Genomic DNA, 18,958 nt, shown 5'->3' on the forward strand with positions numbered 1-18,958 from the left:
GTGTGGGGAGTTCAAAGATGTCAAAACTGGAGCAAGGAGTGGAAGTGAGTCAAGGACCCCTGCTCTGCCCAAGAATGAAATAATCTCCACTTTGCTGGTGTCTGGGAGGTTGGGAGAGATGCAGAGGAAGGGATTTGTGCAGAACTGAGTGAAAGGAAATCTGCATCTGACTAACAACCTCCTCAGGGTCCACTGATCCTGAGGTTTTCATCCTGACCTGGGGCTTCCAGGGTTCCTATACCCCTGCTTTGTCCTTTTACTGCTGATTGACTGCCAGCCCCAATATATAGGAGGCACTTGACAGGCATCTGTTACATGACTGAGTGTCCTGGTGAGGGTGCTGTGATACGCAGGGCTCGTGCTATTAAAGGTTAGGGTTTTGGGAGAGCTCTGCGTGGGTTCACAAATAAACATCTTTGAATGGTTTCTTATGAACTTACTGCAGTTGACCTCGGTAACAAGTTAAAATCTGCTCAAGCCCTGGCACCATTTTGGGGCAAACATTCAGTATAGTTAAAATACACACTATTTGTGTGCACCTATTGTGTGCCTGGTAATATGCTAGGGGCTTCCTATCCAGCTGGTGCCCATGGCCAAGACAAGGACATCAGAGGTCATGCAATGGGAGAATGGATATGATTGAAATATATTGTGTACATTAAAACCCAATATCAAAAAAAAAACATTAAAACCCAATATCTTATCAAATTAATGGTACTAGTAATAAATTGGGGGATGCTTTTCAAGGTGAGTTTGGGAACCTTGAGCCTGCATGTGCAGGAAAAGACTGGGGGGCTGCAAGGGTCTGAAGGACTACTCCTTTTTATCCTAGAACCTGAGTTTTAGCACCTAGAACCGAGTCCCTCTGAAGAACAGGGACATGAACCAGCAACAGCTAGCTGCTGGTAACCAATCCAGGGGATACAGTTGCTTCTACTGGGATCAGCACCACTGTTAGGAACAGCTCTGTGTGTTCCTCCCCACTTCCAACTCCCTCCCAGGACTGAATTCCAATGAATGTCTTACACAAGAGTAGCACTGTGTGTCCACATGAGCGCACACAGTAGGTTGATATTCCTGCATAACACATTACCACAAGATTAGTGGCTCAAAACAACCCTCATGTATTAGTCTTAAGAGTGAAATAAGATTGTCTACTGGGCCGAGTTCTATCCTGAGGTTTTGAAGGCAAATCTGCTTTTGAGCTCATTCATGTTGGAAATATTTGGCTTTTTTTTTTTTTTTTGGACTGGGGACTGAACCCAGGGTCTTTGCACTAAACTACATTCTCAGCCATTTTTTATTTTTTTTATTTTGAGACAGGATCTCACTTACATCACTAGGTTCCCCGGGCTGCACTCAAACTTGCAATACTCCTGCCTCAGCCTCTTGGAGTGCTAGAATTACAGGATTCACTTCTTTTGTGGTTGTGGTACTGAAGTCTTGCCAACTGGTCATCTGGGAGCAACTCTAATACCCTTCCCAACTGGCACCCTCATTTCAGTGACAGAGAGCCTTCCCTGCTTCTAAATTCTCAGACTCCCCCCCCCACAAAAAAAAAAAAAAAGAAAGAAAATAAGTTAGGGGCTGGGGATTTAGCTCAGCGGCATAAGCACCTGCCTTGGAAGCAGGCAGTTGTGAGTTTGATCCCTGGTACCGGTAAAAACGAAAAAGACCAAATAAATAAATAAATAAATAAATAAATAAATTCTCAGACTTCTTCAGTTAGTCAAACTGAACTCTGCTTTTCAAGGGTTTTTATGATTAGCTTAGCCAAGGAGACTAGGAGAATGGTCCTGTCTTAAGGTCTTCTGTGCCACACAACGTGTCTGACCCTAGGAGTTCCAGGCCTGATGCCAGCATGGTTCCTGGTGGCAGTGATATAGGGGAATGAAATGCCCAACCTACTATGTCCGTGAGTTTGTGTTTTCTAAAACTGAAGGAACAATAGAGGTGAAGAGTAGAGTATATTTATTGAGAGAAAAGCTTCCATCTGAAGAAAGACAGAAGAGATCCTGAGCGGGATGCCCAACACTCTGTCTTTTCCAGGGACTTTCATAGAATAAAACCATGGGTTAAAGGCAGTGGAAGACTGGGAACTCACAAGCAGATGGACATTAGGTGGGACATAACTATGGTTAGCCAATAAGATTAATAGTTCAGGTAAAATTGATTACATTAGGGACAAATGGGAAAACAAGTCATGTAAGAAGCGGGCATTCTTTGAGCTGTGACCTTTCAGTAGGGGGAATGGGATGGTGATTCCAGGCTTCCTCAGGGTGATAGGGAACGAATTACAATATCAGTCTTTAGGATGTAGATGCATTTGTTTGATCCTTTGTCTTGAGGCCTGGCTCACTGCAGGAGGTGTCTGTCTCTCCCACAGTTGCAAACTATCCAGGCTTCTGCACTGGCTCCTTTGAGGACCTAGCCCTATCTCACTGCCTATAATATTTCTCAGCTGCCTGCAACACAGGACTCAGGGTACTTGGGTGAGGTGTGACCACGTGTGCTCCTGCCATCCTGTGGGGTTTGCCCCAAGCTGGCCTCGGTCTGTAGGCTGTCCCTGACTTTTGCCTTTCAAAGCTGTCTTCCTCTCCCTGCAAGTCTTTTGAGGATTCTGAGAATTTTATTCCAGGCTCTATGCCTTAATTGTCTACAGAGCAAGCCCTTCTCCTCTGCCCCTCAGTGACTCCATCCCTGAAATGGGAGAAGTACTTCATGGGCCCGCCGGGCTCTCTTTTTAGGGGTGGAACAGCAGGTGCCATCCAGTAAGTGCACTCAGCTCTGGCACATTACTCTCCCATCCACTGGGTCTGGCCTGGTGGCTTCATCTCCCACTCAAAACCAGGGGCCCAGAGAAGTAGAAACTTGCTCTCAGTCAAATACAGACTTGTCAAAAGTCCCTTGCTCTAGGCCTCAACCCAACAATGCCCTCTTCTCTGCCCACAACTTGCCCATTCGATGGGTGTGGAGGCCATGGCCTTCCATGCCAGTGCCTGCCCCCTTTTCTCTCCAGGAAGACCTGGGCTCAGTGGCTGTCCTCCAGCTGCCAAGCCCCATCTCTGCACTGCCTGGCCATCGCCCTCTGGTCCTGTGCCCTTCCTGCTCCCTGCTGGTCACCCTCTAGCAACCTCTGTCCAGGGCTCTGTGGCCCCACCCTGGCAGTGGCCCCACGCTGTGGAATGGGAGCGTATCTCTACAGCTCCCAGGCCCACACAAAGTGGGTCCGGTCGGTCGGCGGTGGCCCGGGATAGGGGAGGGCTGTCCTAGCATTTCCCAGACTCCCCTCTCCTCTCTCTCCTCCCCCTTTGAGGCTGCAGCCTCTCTTTTCCTTTCCCTCCCGCTCTCCCTCCTTCCCTCTCCCCTCCCCTCCCGCCGCGCCCGCACTAACTTCCTCCCCTCCCCAACACTGCAGCATTTGCCGACTGCAGCTCCAGCCGCCGCCCGCGCCTCTCCGACCTCCGCAGACCGGCAGCCACCAGCACCATGGCCAGCACCGTGTCCGGTAGGCGCCGGTCAGGGTTCCCGGCTGCAGCGGGGCGGGTCGAGGCCGTTGTGTGGCCTCGTCTGACGCAGGTGCTGGTTGCAATTCGCTTCTCCCGAGTCGGACCTTGCATAAGGCGAGGCTGGGCTGGACCCGCGGAAGCGGGGGTCGGGACCCCGGAGCCTGGGGGCAGGGACCTGGTTGTCTGCAGACGAGGGCTGCGGGCTGCGGGCCTCGGGCGCTGCGGTGCCGGGGCTCTGGCCTGCGACCGCAAACCGCGAGGTGTGCTGCAGGCGAGGGTCTCCTGGGGCGCCGCGGCCACGGACCCGGCCCTACTGCGCCCCAGCTGGGGAGAGGAGAGGGCGGGACCCTCTGCGGGAGGCCTCGAGGAGGGCGGGGAGGAGGTCAGAACATCTACGGCCGGGGCGAGAAGCCGTCCTGGCTGCGGAGCGTTGCAGGCTTGGGAGGCCCTCTGCGACCTCGGAGCCTCTGGCCCCCGCCAGCCCGAAAGCCGCTGTTCTTTGCGCCACGAGGCCTGGGCGGGGGAGGGGCCGCTGCCATTGCCAAAGCCTCCCAGGATGGAAGGGTAGCTGTCCTCACCGCTGCCTGCGGCGCCTCAGACCCGCAGCTCTGCAGGAGGGGTAGGGGGTGGACACAGGCGAATATGGGTTGGGAGGAAGCTGCAGGACCACCAGGGCACCAGAGCGCCGGGCCGGCCCCTGCCCCCACCCACCGGATGCGCAGCCCTTTCTTGGAGCTAGAACTGGTGGGATGGGCGTCCCCCCACCGCTCTCCATTCTCCCCAGGGCCAGACCTGCACCCCTGAGCACCACTCCCTCCCCCTCAGGGCAGATCTCCGTGGTCGGCCAGCTAGCTTGGCTGGACCGAGCGCTTACCTTGGGCTGCAAGCACAAACTCCACCCCATCCCAGGCCCTGTGGGCTTCTGCACCTGCCCTGGCGTGGACTTGTGTCACTGACTGCAGGTCTCCCCACCCTACCTGGGACTCTTGTCCATTTGGGCTTCAGCAACCCTGCCCGCCCAAGGACAACGCAGAATGGGGCTCTGCCTTGGCCCCTGAGGGCAGCTCTGTCCCTCCCTGGCCAGCAACTGCCCCAGATCCACAAAGGGCCCTGGCCACGGATCGGAGGCCACTGGCGACGGCTGAGCCTTTCCCTTATGGTGTGGCAGTAAGGCTCCTTCTTGGAAGTCTCTGGAAGGCTTAGCATCTTTTGGCATCCTCCACCACTCTGCTTCTTAGGCTTGTAGACTCTAGGTCCTATTCAGCTCCTTATGCAGCTTGGAGTCTGAGTGCCTTGTGTGTGAGGCTTTACCCATGCTATTTAACCTGTTAGGGCTTCCAAATCCCCATCTGGGAAGACTGCTCTTTGAGTCCTTCAGCTCCAAAAATTCAAGTCTAATTTTCTGCCTAGGCTGTGCTGTAGCCAGCCCTAGCCCAGATCTGCACCAATCCCACAGGCAGTCTCCTCCCAGTCCAGTCTCTTCCCATTGCCTATTTCTCCCCTGCCAGCCCATCCCCTCCAACCTGCTGTCCCCCTTGCAGCCAGGCCACAGGACGGGTCTCACTCTCAGCCCTTTCCTTTGAGTCCCTATCCCATTAGTTCTTTGAGGTGTAATCTTCTGGGAAGGCACTTCCTTGTGGACCATCAGCACCGGAGAAGGCAAACCATGGAATCTCTCTGTAAGATGCTAAGCTGTGTCCATTTTGGCAGCACAGGATGTAGTACCTGAGAGAGCTCTGACCCTTGTCACCCCCTCCTCTGTCTTTCTCTCAGGTGATACGGATGCTTCCACCTGTGCACACTAGTACCTGCTCCCAGAATCCCTGCCCTCCTTCCCATCCCCATGCTGAGCAGACAGGGTAGGAACCTCTCTGGGCTTTTACTGAAACAGCTTCTTCCTCTGCAGCTCCTTTTCCTGCAAAAATTTCAGGGCCAGGCATAAGGGCCCAGATTCCTAGCCTGTCAGGCAATCTCATCCAGGGTTTTGGGTGCATGATAAGGAAAGATGTCTGAAAGATCAAGATAAGGGGCTAGGGTCTGTTGGCTGAGAGGTGGGTGCTGGTAGTCAGACCTAGAGGAACCAAGCCCCTTCTTCCTGGTCTCTCCCAGGATCCAAATCTGTTCTGGCCCAGCCCAGATCCACTCTTGCTTCCTGAGCACAGGGATGGCTGCCTGGCGTCCCTAGAGGCTCCAAAAGTGTCCTATCTATTCTGCTAAACAACTGTCTCGTACATCTTTTAGCTCATCACATGCCTGACCTGCATCCTCTGCCTCCTAGGTTGAATTCGCCTTTAGCAACACAAGATTTTGCTTGTGAAAAAATAAAACTCAATAAATTGAACCAAAGTCTCCTTTGAGGCCTGCCCCTTCTTGACCTCCCTCCACCTCCATCCACAGCATCCTGAAGACAATGACCAAGACATGCATCTTCTTCCCTCGAAGGGTTTCTCTCATATTTGTTCACCCTAAGGTTTCTTTTTGCACTCTTTATAGTCCCTTGGGACCTCTTTACTTCCAGAGAAGTCTATATCACCAGGAAATTTAGATCAAATAACATCATAGTCTGTATTAGTCACAGAAGGACATAGCTTACTATACAAGGTTTGATCATTTTGGCCCTGTGTCCTATTTTTATGCTAATAGTTTTCCCAATTTCTTATCACCTCCATTGAAAACCATTAATTTCAGCACTAAGAGGGTGGAGCAGGAGGACCTCATATTCAAGCCCAGCCTGGGTAACTTAGCAATTCGGTGAAACCCTGTCTCAAAATTTAAAACAGTTGGCCATGGTGATGCACATCTGTCATCCCAGCATTTGGGAGGCTAAGACAGGTGGATTGCCATGAGTTCAAGGCCAGCCTGAAATGCATAGCAAGACTCTGTGTCGAAAAGCAAAACAAAACAAAGCAATTCAAAAAACAAACAAAACAAATTTAAAAATAGAAAAGATGGGATGTTGCTCAGTGTGAAGGCCCTGGGTTCAATCTTCAGTGCTGGAGAAAAAAATCTTGCATGAAAAAGCCTCTTGTCTATCAGATGCTTGTGCAAGTCTTTGTATGTCCCCTTGAATGACATTGGTAGATAGGCATGCAGGGGAGTCAGTTTTCTCTTCTAAGAGCATTTCTCTGGAGATGCTCACTTGTCTCCAGCTGGGACTGGAACCTCTACACTTTGGAACTGTTAGAATGATAGGAAGAACACAGATTACCTAAGATTGGACTGTGAGGAGCAGGAGGGTAGGCCTGCGTTGTTCCCGTGGAACAGAGAGACTGCACTGGGCATCACTGAGATGGTCAGCCCTCATGTCTACGCTGGAGTCAGCTAAATTGTTCCATTTGAAGAGCAGGCATCCTTTCCTTCTGCTTACAGGGTCAGGGCCACAGCTTCCAGGCACACTTTCTTTTCTGGTTGGGCAACAGGAACCCTGCTGGTTGGCACTTGATCCAGAAGGGCAAGAGGGTGGGCTGTGATGATGACTGTACACTTTACTGTCTTTGGTGGCATCTGAGGCATAATCTGCCTGTATGGACAGTGAGTGTTTATCTGTTAGGAACCAAGCTTCAAGTCAGTGGCGGTGCTACCCTCAGGGTAAATGAGGAAAAAACAGAGGTACTTTAGTCTTTACTCAAGTTTATACAGTTCAGAAAGTGCTGCCCAGCTGGTCATATACCTGAGGCACAGGAGTTCAAGGCCAGCCTGGGCAATCTACAGAACCTGTTGGGGGTGGGGAGAAGAGGGAGGGAGAGAAGGAGGAGGGATAAGTGCTGCCTACATTCCTGTTGGCCCCAATCTTGACAGTGGTGGGGGGGGGGGAGAGGGAAGGGGAGGAGGGGAAGTATAGGGGCAGAGGGCTGTGAGAGTTAGACATTCAATGACAAATAGTCACACTCAGAGGAAGAGACAGAGTAGGAGGGATGCTCCCAGAGTTGTAGGAAGATAGAATCAGAAAAGAATGGAGACCCAGACACAGGGAGTGGCTTAGTCTGTTTAGACTGCTATGGTAAAATACCCTCAGAATGGGTGGCTTCTAAACACCACAGACTTGTTCCTCACAGATCTGAAAGCTAGCAGTGTAAGATCAAGGGGCTTGCAGATTGGGTGTCTGGTGCATAACTGTGTTGGAATTGAGGGCCCTATCAGGGGAGGGCTCTCAATTCCTGATAGGACTCCTCCACCCTCATGATCCACTCACCTCTTGGCATCAGCATGAGAGCTTAGGGTTTCTACATGTGAACTCTGGGAAACATTTAAACCTCAGGAGGTAGGGAGAAACATACAGAAAGAACAAAACACAGAGATAAAGAGCAATGTGAGAGACAGACAGACACACACACACACGTTCACAAGTCAGGGAAGGGCAGAGAGACAGACCGAAGCTCAGAGAGAATAGTGTGAAAAACACCCCCAGCATCAAAGTCCAGAGCCAGAGGAGAGGGAGAGAAGTCAGAGATGCAGCTACATAGCACAATGGCATGTCTTCTAGGGAGACCCATCAGAGGCCCAGATGCAAAAGGGAAGAAGGTAGGACCTGGTGGGAAGACCTAGGGGGTTGGGGTGTCAGTGCACCTGCTCATCCTGGCCTGGTGTTCACAGCATATAAAGAGAAGATGAAGGAGCTGTCTGTGCTGTCACTCATCTGCTCCTGCTTCTACTCACAGCCTCATCCCAACACCATCTACCAGTATGGAGGTGAGTATGTCCACACCACTGCCGCTCCTGCCCTGCTTAGCCTGGCCTGTCCATCTTACCTCTGTCACCTCTTGGGATGCCCCAGAGGACCCTGGCCTGGCTGGCTTCTGCAGACAGAGATCCTGAGAGGAGGGAGCCAGGCCTGGGAACCCTCATAAACAGGTGAACTCCTTGCTTAGTCCTTGACTGGGCTTTGTGCTACAGCCAGGCTGTCACCCTGTCATCAGCCTCTGTCACCATCCTCTGGCCATTCTCTGAAGCCCTGTCTGATTTTGTCTTGCAGACATGGAGGTGAAACAACTGGACAAGCGAGCCTCTGGTCAGAGCTTTGAGGTCATCCTCAAGTCCCCTTCTGACCTATCCCCAGAGAGCCCTGTGCTGTCTTCTCCCCCTAAGAGGAAGGACACTTCCCTGGAGGAGCTGCGGAAGAGGCTGGAGGCAGCTGAGGAGCGGAGGAAGGCAAGGACCCCTCTTCCCATGAATCCTGTGGCCAGGGCCTCAGTGGCCATTCCTGATAGGGCTCCCCTGGCAGGGGCCGGTCCAGGATTGGTTCTCCTCCTGAGATGGGAAGGATGTCACTGGAGGGAGACAGAAACCACATACTTGGGGGACACCCTTGGTCATGGCAAGGGGACAGTTAAGTGGTGGTCTCCAGGACATGAGATTGGAACTGGCAAAGGTTCCAGGGCAGGGAGTAAGAAGAAAAGACCTCACAGCTAAAGACCTTGAGCTGGGGCCATAGTCCTTATTCCAAGCCTTAGACCATACACCTGTCCTTTCAAGACCAAAACAAGAGGGATGTGCTCCTGGGAGTGGGGTCTTAAGAGGAGCCCAGCGCATTGGCTCTGGTAGGAACTGGCTGGGTCCTACACACAGATTCTGCAGGGCTGAGGCTTCTCATGGTTAAGCGGTGGCCCAGGCACGCTGTCCCAAAGGCATTCAGAAGGCGGCTGAGGCAGATAATTACCCCCTGGGAGCCTGACGTCTCCCCGGTCCCTTCCCAAGGGTCAGCAGGCAGCCCTTCTCCTAGCAGGGCCCAGCAGCAGTGTGGCGCCAACAGCCCCACACTTCTCATTCCTTCTCATACCCCGGAGCCGGTGTCTCCGCTGACCCCAAACACCTAATGGAGAGTTAGGACCCGGTGTGTATCAAGCGCCCACTCAGTGCTCAGCAGGCATCAGCCCGAGAACCAGGCCTCAGAGCCCCAGCGCTCAGCGCTCGCTGTGCCTTGTCACCGTTCCCGGGCTGGGAGGGACGAAGCCAGGACGGAGCCTGCGTTGCCCAGGTGTCCCAGCAGCAGTAGGCGCCTCTCAGGAGTCCGGGAGCTGAGCAGCGCTGCCCCAGTGAGAGGGATTTTCAGCGCCGGAGCCTGCGAGGTCCAGGCAAACCCGGCTGACGAGCCCCAACTCTCGGGGGCCGCGACGGCCCTCCGCGCCCCACGCGACCCCGGCCTGCCCGGCCCGGGCCGGGGTCGGGTCAAGGCCCCGCAGCGCCCCTCACGCCCCGCCCCCACAGACGCAGGAGGCACAGGTCCTGAAGCAGCTGGCGGAGCGGCGAGAGCACGAGCGCGAAGTGCTGCACAAAGCGCTGGAAGACAACAACAACTTCAGCCGCCAGGCGGAGGAGAAGCTCAACTACAAGATGGAGCTCAGCAAGGAGATCCGCGAGGCGCACCTGGCCGCCCTGCGCGAGCGCCTGCGTGAGAAGGTGGGCGGGGCCTAAGAGGGAGGGCGGGGCGGCGGAGGGAGGGGAGGGGCCGGAGGCGCTCAGGAAACGGCCTGGAGCCAGGCCCGGAGGGGCGGTCAGTAACTGCAGTCACAGCTGGCAGAGCCCAGACATCTCCAAGTGCTTGGAAAGAGCACACCCCAGAAACCAGCTCGAAGAGGGGATGCGGGTCAGAGAAGCCCCAGAGTCTGGTCCGTTTATCCCTGTCCCGCGCACTGACCCCGGCACTCCCCTGATGACAGAGTCCCTCCTCGGCCTCTGCCCCTTGACTCTGTCCCTATTTAAGACTAGCCAGATAAGATGACCTCCAGGATGGAGGCCAGGCCGCCCTCAGGCCGCGCTTTGAGCGCCCCCTTCTTGTCCTCGCAGGAGCTACACGCGGCCGAGGTGCGCAGGAACAAGGAGCAGCGGGAGGAGATGTCCGGCTAAGGGGCCCTGGACCTGGACACTGCAGCCACAAGAACACATTCGGATTTTCTTTTTTGTCCAACACTGTCTGGATGCAAGTTTTGTTTCTGCGCTGTCCCCTACCTTGCACCCTCAGCTTCCTGCTTCTCTTTCCACACTCTGGGCGTCCAGTCCTTGTGGCGTACCTGACCATGGGCTCTCCCTGAGGAGCCATCAGGTTGAGAAATCTGTTCTCCCAGTTCAGACACCAGGCCAGTCGTGGCTGGGCCCCCTCACGGGGGCTCTCTTAGTGGATGTGGTGGCAACCTTAATAAACCTAGTGGCAGTGGCACAAATATGCAGGTGCTCATGCTGGGTTGCTTGGTCATCACATTGTCACATGAGGTCCTACCCTTCAAACCAGCTCCAGCCCAGCCAATAAGCAAAAGCAAAAGCATCTGCCTGTCTCTCTGTCGGGGAGTGGCTTCACGGAGAGGGTGCACAGGGGCAGAGAGCAGAGGATGAAAAAACTGAGTTGAACCAGCAAGGGGATACCTGTGATCCCAGCGTCTGGGAGAGGGTGCAGTTCGAATCCCACTTGGGCAGTTTAGTGACTTAATGAGACCCTGTCTCAAAATAAACAAGGGCTGGGATTGTAACTCTGTGCAAAGACCCTGGGTTCAATCCTCAGTGAGGTGAGTGGGGAAAGAAAGAAAGAAGTTGGACTGAAAAGGACTGCTGGACAGGTAGGGCCTCCTCACCTCACCCCTGCAGCCAGCTCTAGGTGCCTGTGTGCAGCAGAGCTGTCTGGAACTGCTGAGTGAGGGCATCAGGACTGTAATGTGTCTAATGAGCACAAGGCTTCTTCTCTGGACCCCTGGCCTTAGAACCTGTACAGGGGTGAGGTGGCCTGTATCTGCTGGGGCATAGGTGTTCTCTGCCAAGGACCCACAAGCTGGCTACTGTGGCCTTCAGAGTTGTGAGCAGTTGTGGGCAGTGTGGACCTACTTACCCAGAAGTGCTTGTCCTCCAAAGAGCCCCAGCTCTGGCTCTGCATGGGATGACAGCCCCACTACCCCTGTGCCCTCAGGGCTTTGTGGCTGCCTTGGAAGAACTTTAGAGCTGTCTGGAGCAGCAGCACCTTCCCCTGTTCTCTGCTACGGTTCTTCCTGGCCACTAGACCTTCATGCTGGGCCCTAGGCAGGGGTGGCCGGCCAGGTGGGAGTGAATGGTAGTTGCAAGTCCTCAAGGAGCTCACTAAGGGAGTTGTTTAGGACCAGCTACCTACAGGTTGAAGTGCCCGGAGGACATGATCAGGTTTCCCAAGCCAGTGTCATCATGTCACCATCCTTGAAATTCCTTACTATAGTTTGGAAACCCTAGCTACAAGCCTCTCCCATCAGCAATCTACTGGGCTGGATGCCTTCCAGGAGTCTTCAGGGGTCATGGGGCTGGTATCTGAGGATGCCCACTTGTCTGGACATGAGGAGAAGCTTGCATCACTGCAGTCTCCACCTTCTCCAAGGCAGCTCCATTTCATCCCATCTCCACAGCCAAGTGTCAGGGGAGGTCCCTGCTGACCTGCTTGGCATGAGGATGGACAGCACATTCTTTCATGACCCAGAGCCAGGGCCCCAGAAACTAGATAGTTGAAGCCCCTACTGCCCTTGGCTTCCACAGACCAGAATCTGAGGGACACTGCAGGTGTCCAACCAGAGGGCATGGGTGGATAATGAGCCCATGTCATCTGTATAGTGAACTCACACAACTCATGAACCAAAGGGAAAGGCTTGTGTGTTTAGAAATGGCCCACTGGGTCAGGCATGGCCACACACACCCGGAATCCCAGTGCAGGGAGGTGACTACAGCAAGTGGAGGCCAGCAGGCAACATAATGAGCTCAAGACCAGCCTGAACTACACAGCAAGACCCTGTATCAGAAAAACAAAAACAAAACCCTAAAACCAACCTCCCAAAATAGATGAACTGCCATTGTGTGTTCTGCATTTGTCAGGGCGGAGAAACATACTTGACTGGCGCAGCTCCCCAATGAGACAGGAGACGCTCTTGTGGATGACAGTTAACTGCTGGTTTATTTACGCGGGCTCTGGTTTATATATTTGGCCGTGACCAATCACAGGCTGCCACGAGGAAGCAGGGCGGGAATGGGACGCAGGCTCTGGCTACTATATCCAGCTGTGGCCAATCAGGAGTTGCCACAGAGTACGGAGTGAGCACGAAGTGCGCACGGGTTGGCTAATTTAAAGAGGGACGTAGCGCATTGTGGAAGCTGGCGTGGTCTTTAGTTCCGGGTGGGGTATGGTATGTTGAGCGCCTGCGCCCAACACATACTCCCTCTGAGCTCCAGACAAATCTTGCTTATGAATTGTTTTGATGTCAACAGTGATTTTAAGAAATGAGCATGTACACAGCTCAGAAGTTCACTTCCCTTTCTGGACCCCAGAGCAGGAGACAGCCTAAGGCCAAGGCAGGCCTCCACTTCGGCTGTTGCTCATGACCACCCTGATCTCCCAAGGAGAACATTCCCACGGGGCTTCCTGTTGCTAAGGAAAGACAAGGTCCAGGTCTGCCACAGTGAGTCTCATACTATACGGCATTGGGCAGCTGGTTATTCATAGTCTCACATCTAGGCCCAGAAACCCAGTAAGCTCCCTTCACCTCGGGGATGTACTGTCTTCCAGGATCCAGGCCGCCCCTGGGGGTTTCTGGTGGGGCCCTTCTGGGCGAACACATTAGATACTGGAGGTTCACACTGCCCTATTCATGACCACAGGTCGACTCTGGATCCTCCACACAACCCAGTCATAATATCATGCCTAGTGACAGCACTCCTCTTCCTATCCCAGGAGAGGGGATCAGTCAGAACTCAGGACACTGGGTGGGGAAGAAATGGGGATACTAAGAACCTGCAGGAGTGGCAGCGGGAAGGAAGCTCAAGGAAGCATTTTCTGAGATGAGAGTTCTGCCTGCCTGTACTGCATGTGTGCACCATAGATCAGTGTGCCAGAACCTGGCACCTGCAGGAGACATGGCTGATTCAGGCCAGGACTGCTGCTGTTGCTGCTGCTTTTGCCCCCTAGCACCAGGGATTGAAGCCAGGGCCTCATGCATGGTAGCCAAGTGCTCTACCACTGAATTACATTCCTGCCCCCTTATTTTTTTGTGAGGGTAAATTTTATTTTGAAACAGTGTTGCCCAGGCTGGCCCTGAACTTGAGATCCTTATGCTTCTGCATCCCAAGTAGGTGGTATTACAAACATGTCCCATTGTGTCCTGCTGAGGGTTTAATTCATGCAGGAGGAAGCCTGGTGAGCACTGAAAGGCAGATAATGTTTGACAATCACCATGTGGTGCCTCCCAACATCAGGGAAGAGTAGGGAATCCTTCACTGACTTTACACTTTTGCTTAACAAAGAAAAGCAAAAGCAGGAGTGAGGCTTCTTCCTGCAAGCATATAAGAGGTACATTGGTCATCTATCACTGATAACAAACATGAGCCTCATCTCACAGTTCTGGTGAGCCAGGGGTCCTGGAGCAGGGTACCTCTGGTTTAGGGTCTCGAGAGACCACAGTTAGGATTTCAGCCAAGGCTCTGCTCATCCAAGGCTGGCTGTGGTGAGGCTCCCTACCAAGGAGGCTGATGGGCAGGATGCAGTCCACAGAGCTGTGCACACAAACACAGCCTGGTGCTGGCTCCTCCAGAGTGAGTGACTGTAAGAAAGGAGAGGCATGAATTGCCACTTGGAAGTCACATAGTTTTTAGAAGTGAGTCACTAAAAAGTCTGCATTTAAGGGAGGGGGATGTCAAAGGCTGTGTGGATATACTTCGTGTTTTTTTTTTTTTTTTTGCGGTGCTGGGGATTGAACTCACGACCTCACACTTGCCAAGGAAGCACTTATGCCACTGAGCTAAATCCCTGACCCTCTTCTTTGTGGGTTTTTTTTTTTTTTTTTTTTTTTTTTTTTTTTGTCTTTTTTTGAGACAGGGTCTCGCTATGCAATTCAGGCTGGCCTTGAGCTCACTTTGTAGCCCAGGCTAGTCTCAAATTCGCAACAATCCTCCCACCTCAGCCTCCCGAGTGCTGGGATTTGTGTTTTTGAGACTGGGTCTATGTAGTTCAGACTGGCCTTGAACTCACTGTGTAGCCCATCAAACTCAGTGGCAATCCTTCTGCTTCAGCCTGCTGAGTTCTGGGATTACAGGAGGTGTACCACCATGCCAAGGCAGAGCAAACTAGATGCTCTGCCTGGAGTAGTAACTCCTGTGATCTGGATGTGTCCCCAAGTTCCATATGGGAAACAATCCTAGGGCAGGAGCCCTGGGAGATGTTTGGGTCACCACGGTTCTGTAGGTAGATCGGTGGTACAGCAGAATGCTTGCCTGGAATGTGCAGGGCCTAGGTTTGCTCCCTAGTGTGGGGGTGAGTGGATGGGGCCTGCCCTGCTCATCCATGAGGGCACGTTGCTCCCCTCTGGAGGACAGATGTTCAGGGCACCATTTGAACATTGAACAGCAGAAAGGACACCCTTGTACTCTTGTCTCCAGAACTGTGAGAAATAAATTTGTTTTTTTTTAACAGGGTCTCACTATGTAGTTCAGGTTGGTCTTGAATTTGTATTGATCTTCCTGTTTCAGCCTCCCAAGTAATAGGATTATAGACATGTGACACCATACCAGAAATGTTTTCTTTTAATTTTGAAAGTAGTAAAAATACAGCAGAACAAGACAGAACAAAGCCAATCAAGACAATGCAGTGAAACTGGTACAGAACTTCACAAAAGGATACCAGGATAACAGTAATAGGTACCATAGTATATCTTATCTGCGTAATAGTTGTCCAGTCAATTAGGTATAGCATAATCAAACCAAAACCAGAACATTATAAAACCTATCAAAACGGAATATTGAATAGAGCAAAACAATCATAACAGTGAAAACAACATTTGCCTTCAAAGAGATGATAGGAGATCCCCCATATTTGCTATATTGCATACAGTCATCCTCCCAAGAGATACTCAGACGTCTGTCCCCAGTTGGCAACTGGGGTGAGGTGAGGGTTGCGATGTTTGATTCTCAGCCCATGGTGGGCTGGTAGGCTCTCGGGAGACGCTGACTGGTTCTCTTCCTGGCTTGCGCGAGAGACACTTACCAAGAGGGCGGGTGAATTGCTTTCTTGTGCAACCGCCTAAGGTGCACCATGGCCAGATCTCAGGAGCTGCTGACTGGTTTTCCTCCGTAAGTGTTTACCAAGAGGGTGGGCCAATTTCTGTTCTTACACAAATTTAGCAGCTGAAACTGATGGTGACCTTGTGTCCTGTGTGTGTGGGAATGCAGTAGGTGTCCCCCAAGCAGGGATGTCTAGCATGGCAGGTAGGGAGGCTGCACAGTTTGACCTTACCAGCCTGCCCAGCCCTACTCCATGCTGTACCTGCTCTGGCAGTGGAAGCCCTGCCATGCAGACAGGAGGGGGAAAAGGGTTGTGGAACCATGAGTGGTTTCTTTTTCCTGAAGAACATAATTTTGTTGCGTAGCAACTGCGTGTCTCAGGCTGCTCTAATGAGCACCACCCTTGGGATAGCTTAAAATGAACCTGAGCAGCCTTGCACAGCTCTGCTGATGTGCTCTAACTCCTGCAGGGAAAGCCCGAGGCCTCCCTGGCTCCCGTGAACTCAGCCTTCCTTGCCCTGTCCCAGAAAGCAGCCTTGCCCCACTCTGCAGAGTCTTTTCCTCTGGTGTGTGTGGGACTATGAGTGGGTTCTCTTCTTCAGTACAATACTAGACGTTGAACCCATGTCTCTTTCACTGGGCTACTTCTCTAGCTTTGTTTTTTGACACAGAGGCTTGTTAAATTGCACAGCCTGGGCTTGCTTTTAGGATCGTCCTGCTTCAGCTTCAGAGTGCTGAGATTATAGGCCTGGCTTTTTTTTGTACTGGGAATCAAACCCATGACCTCGTGCTTGCTAGGCAGGTCCAATGCCCCTGAGATATATCCTTGGCCCTTAGTCTTTTGTGTGTGTTTGCCGGGAATCAAAAGTCATGACCTTGTGTTGCACTTAACACCACTGAGCTAAACCCACACCCCTGCCTTGGTCTGTTTTTGAAACTGGTTTTCATTTTATGGCCCAAGCTGGCCTTGAATTCAAGATTTACCTACCTCTGTCTCCCTAGTGCTGAGATTATAGGTGTAGGACATCATATCCAGACCCTTACAATCTTAAAATTTTGTGAAAGGCAGTTGGAAATGTGTACTCAGCATATGTGAAAGGCTAGGTTCAATCTCTGCCACTAGGGGAAGAAAAAAACCACCCTTGGACTATGGTTTTGTTTTTTATGCATGCACCTTTAACTCACTGTTTTATAATGAGTGGTCATTTGGAAAATGGTTCCCTAAGTTATGCAGAGCTTCCAAAAGAGCCTACATTCCATTTAAAAATAAATAAATTATATATATGTAGACACACACTCGGCCAATGTCCCAACTTGATTGGAAAAGTACTAGGAAGTCTGAGGGCTCACAATGACAAAATTGTAACTTTACTTGATGCTCAAATTTTATCACTAAACATGTCACTAGATGAAATTCTTTTTGTGTTTGCAATACTAGGGTTGAACCCAGAGCCTTTACCCTGCTACATCCCCAGTGCTTAATTTTTAGAGACAGGACTCAAACTTAGCCTCCCAACTGCTGGGATTCCAGGGGTACACCCAGTTCCAAGTAGGTTCCTGCTTCACATCATGGAAAGTTGCAGGATGTTTTAGTGCTAGGTTCAGTCAGGATTATTAGAGTTAGTGAAAGTGAACAGTATAGACTGCTGCCTATTAAAGGAGCCCTCTGAAGGGGCTTAAACTGGCCCACTCACAAATGCACAGCTCATTTTATGACTGGCTGATCTGGGTCCGGGTCCTGCAGAAGAGATAGGTCCAGTTCTGTTGCTCTGGAGGAATTCTTATAGCTGGAGATCCCAGATAATTTGATCCCCATGAGGGGACAGCTTTGGCTTATGTGTGTGTGGGGGCTATCCTCATTCCAACACGGGGGAGTTGCCTTTGCTTGGAGGGAAGGTCACCTCATCATGGGGAGAGCTGTGAGGTTGTCTTTCCTGGAACCTGAGCTGACTATAGGTTTGGAGACTTCCAGGTGCTGCTCCAGGGAGGTCTGGAATTGGGTGCTCCTATAGACCCCTGGAGATTATTCTTGTTTCCAGTCTCAAAGAGGGTAGGAAAAGAGTAGGTAAATGCAGGGCTAAACCAAGAGCAACGCAGACTCTCCGTGAGCGATTATCATGCCATATGGCAAACTGAGCAGGGACCTGACCAGGCACAAGGTAGTAAGTGTAATTTTTAAAAAATTGAGTTTCCTTGTCTCCTTTTTCACTCATCTTCACTTCTATCCTACCTCAATTACAAATAGTCATTATTTTTCTGCAAGTGTATGGATTGTTTTTTTTTTTAACTCTTGTGACACCAAGAACACAGTACTTTTCTACAGCAGTAACCATTTCTGTGAACAGCAGCTGGGTGTTCAGCTAAACTCTGAGACTAGCTAGCAGGAGCTAATGCCAAATCTCACACGTTAAAAAGGTTTAGTCCTACAAGTCTGCCCACTTCTCAGATGCCAGCAGCAATCCAGAGCAATGGCCTTCACCTGCCTACCACATGACCTAAGAAGAAACATTTGTTGTGTTCTGGATTGTCTGGATTTTCAGTCAAAACAGCTGAGGCCAGGGCCCAGGGGTAGTCACCCGGGGAGTCTTAACAGACTGCCAGCCAGCCCTCCCAGGTAGGCCAGTTTGCATGCCACCTGCTGGGCTGCATACAGCAACAGGGAAACTTGGCCTCTAACTGGGCTGTCTTCACCTGCCATTCCTCACTCTCTAATGTCACCTTCATTTCCACTCTTCACAGCCCTCCCCAGGTCGGCTTCTGGGCAGCTGACACCCTCTGCTGGCACTTCCCACGGAGTTCTACCACAGTTATCTTGAAACTCCATGTCTGGCTTAGGCACATCACATGTTTTCTGGAGGCTTGAGTGGTAGTGCTCAGGATGCACAACGGCCCTGGGTTCAATCTTTAATCTTCAGCACTAGAAAACCCAGCCCTCCCCCCACCAAATGTTTTAAACATGTAATCCACAGTGGCCCCAAACTTGCTATGTAGCCTCAGCTGGCCTGGAACTCACAGCCGCCTAAGTACTGAGAAGACAGGCACATGCCACCATGCCTGGCTTTGTTCTTTTTAATTTTTATTGTGAACTAATTTTAGACTTATGAACAATATAAAACAATACAGTTTCCATGTATCCTTAATCCAGCCCCCCATAATGCTGGGATCTTATGTAACCACAACTGAGTTGCTAATAATAAATTACCACTATACTCTATTAACTGGACCTTGGGCAAACTCTTGAGTTTTTCTCCTAAAGTCATAGGATCTCACATTGCATCTGGCTGTCACATTTCCTTGATCTCTTCTGTGACAGTTCCTCATTCTTTCTCTTACAATTTTGTGCTTCTGAATACTAGTCACTTATTTTGCCAACTGTTCTTCAGTTAGGGTTTATTTGATGTTTCTGCGGTCCCGGACTGGGGTAGTGTGTTGCTGGCAAGCACAATGGAGAAGTGAGGTAT

The 18,958-nt window shown here is 51.6% G+C and overlaps 1 protein-coding gene across 1 annotated transcript; it reads left to right on the plus strand.

Annotated features, from left to right (window-relative positions):
• Positions 1 to 3,306: 3,306 nt before the first annotated feature.
• Positions 3,307 to 10,666, plus strand: Stmn3 (stathmin 3). The gene is made up of 5 exons (XM_003462795.5): positions 3,307 to 3,508; positions 8,103 to 8,198; positions 8,482 to 8,657; positions 9,714 to 9,905; positions 10,293 to 10,666. The coding sequence occupies exons 1-5, from the start codon at positions 3,490 to 3,492 to the stop codon at positions 10,350 to 10,352; spliced, it is 543 nt and encodes a 180-aa protein (XP_003462843.1). The 5' UTR covers positions 3,307 to 3,489; the 3' UTR covers positions 10,353 to 10,666.
• The last annotated feature ends 8,292 nt before the right edge of the window (positions 10,667 to 18,958 follow it).

This window comes from Cavia porcellus, unplaced genomic scaffold, assembly GCF_034190915.1.
Source record: "Cavia porcellus strain 051 isolate PalLab524CR breed Dunkin Hartley unplaced genomic scaffold, mCavPor4.1 scaffold_5, whole genome shotgun sequence".
Lineage (NCBI taxonomy): Eukaryota > Metazoa > Chordata > Mammalia > Rodentia > Caviidae > Cavia > Cavia porcellus.

Coding starts and splice junctions, on each gene's coding strand:
- Stmn3 (XM_003462795.5), top strand. Junction 8,199..8,481: donor CACCATCTACCAGTATGGAG/GTGAGTATGTCC, acceptor TTTGTCTTGCAG/ACATGGAGGTGAAACAACTG. Junction 8,658..9,713: donor CAGCTGAGGAGCGGAGGAAG/GCAAGGACCCCT, acceptor CCGCCCCCACAG/ACGCAGGAGGCACAGGTCCT.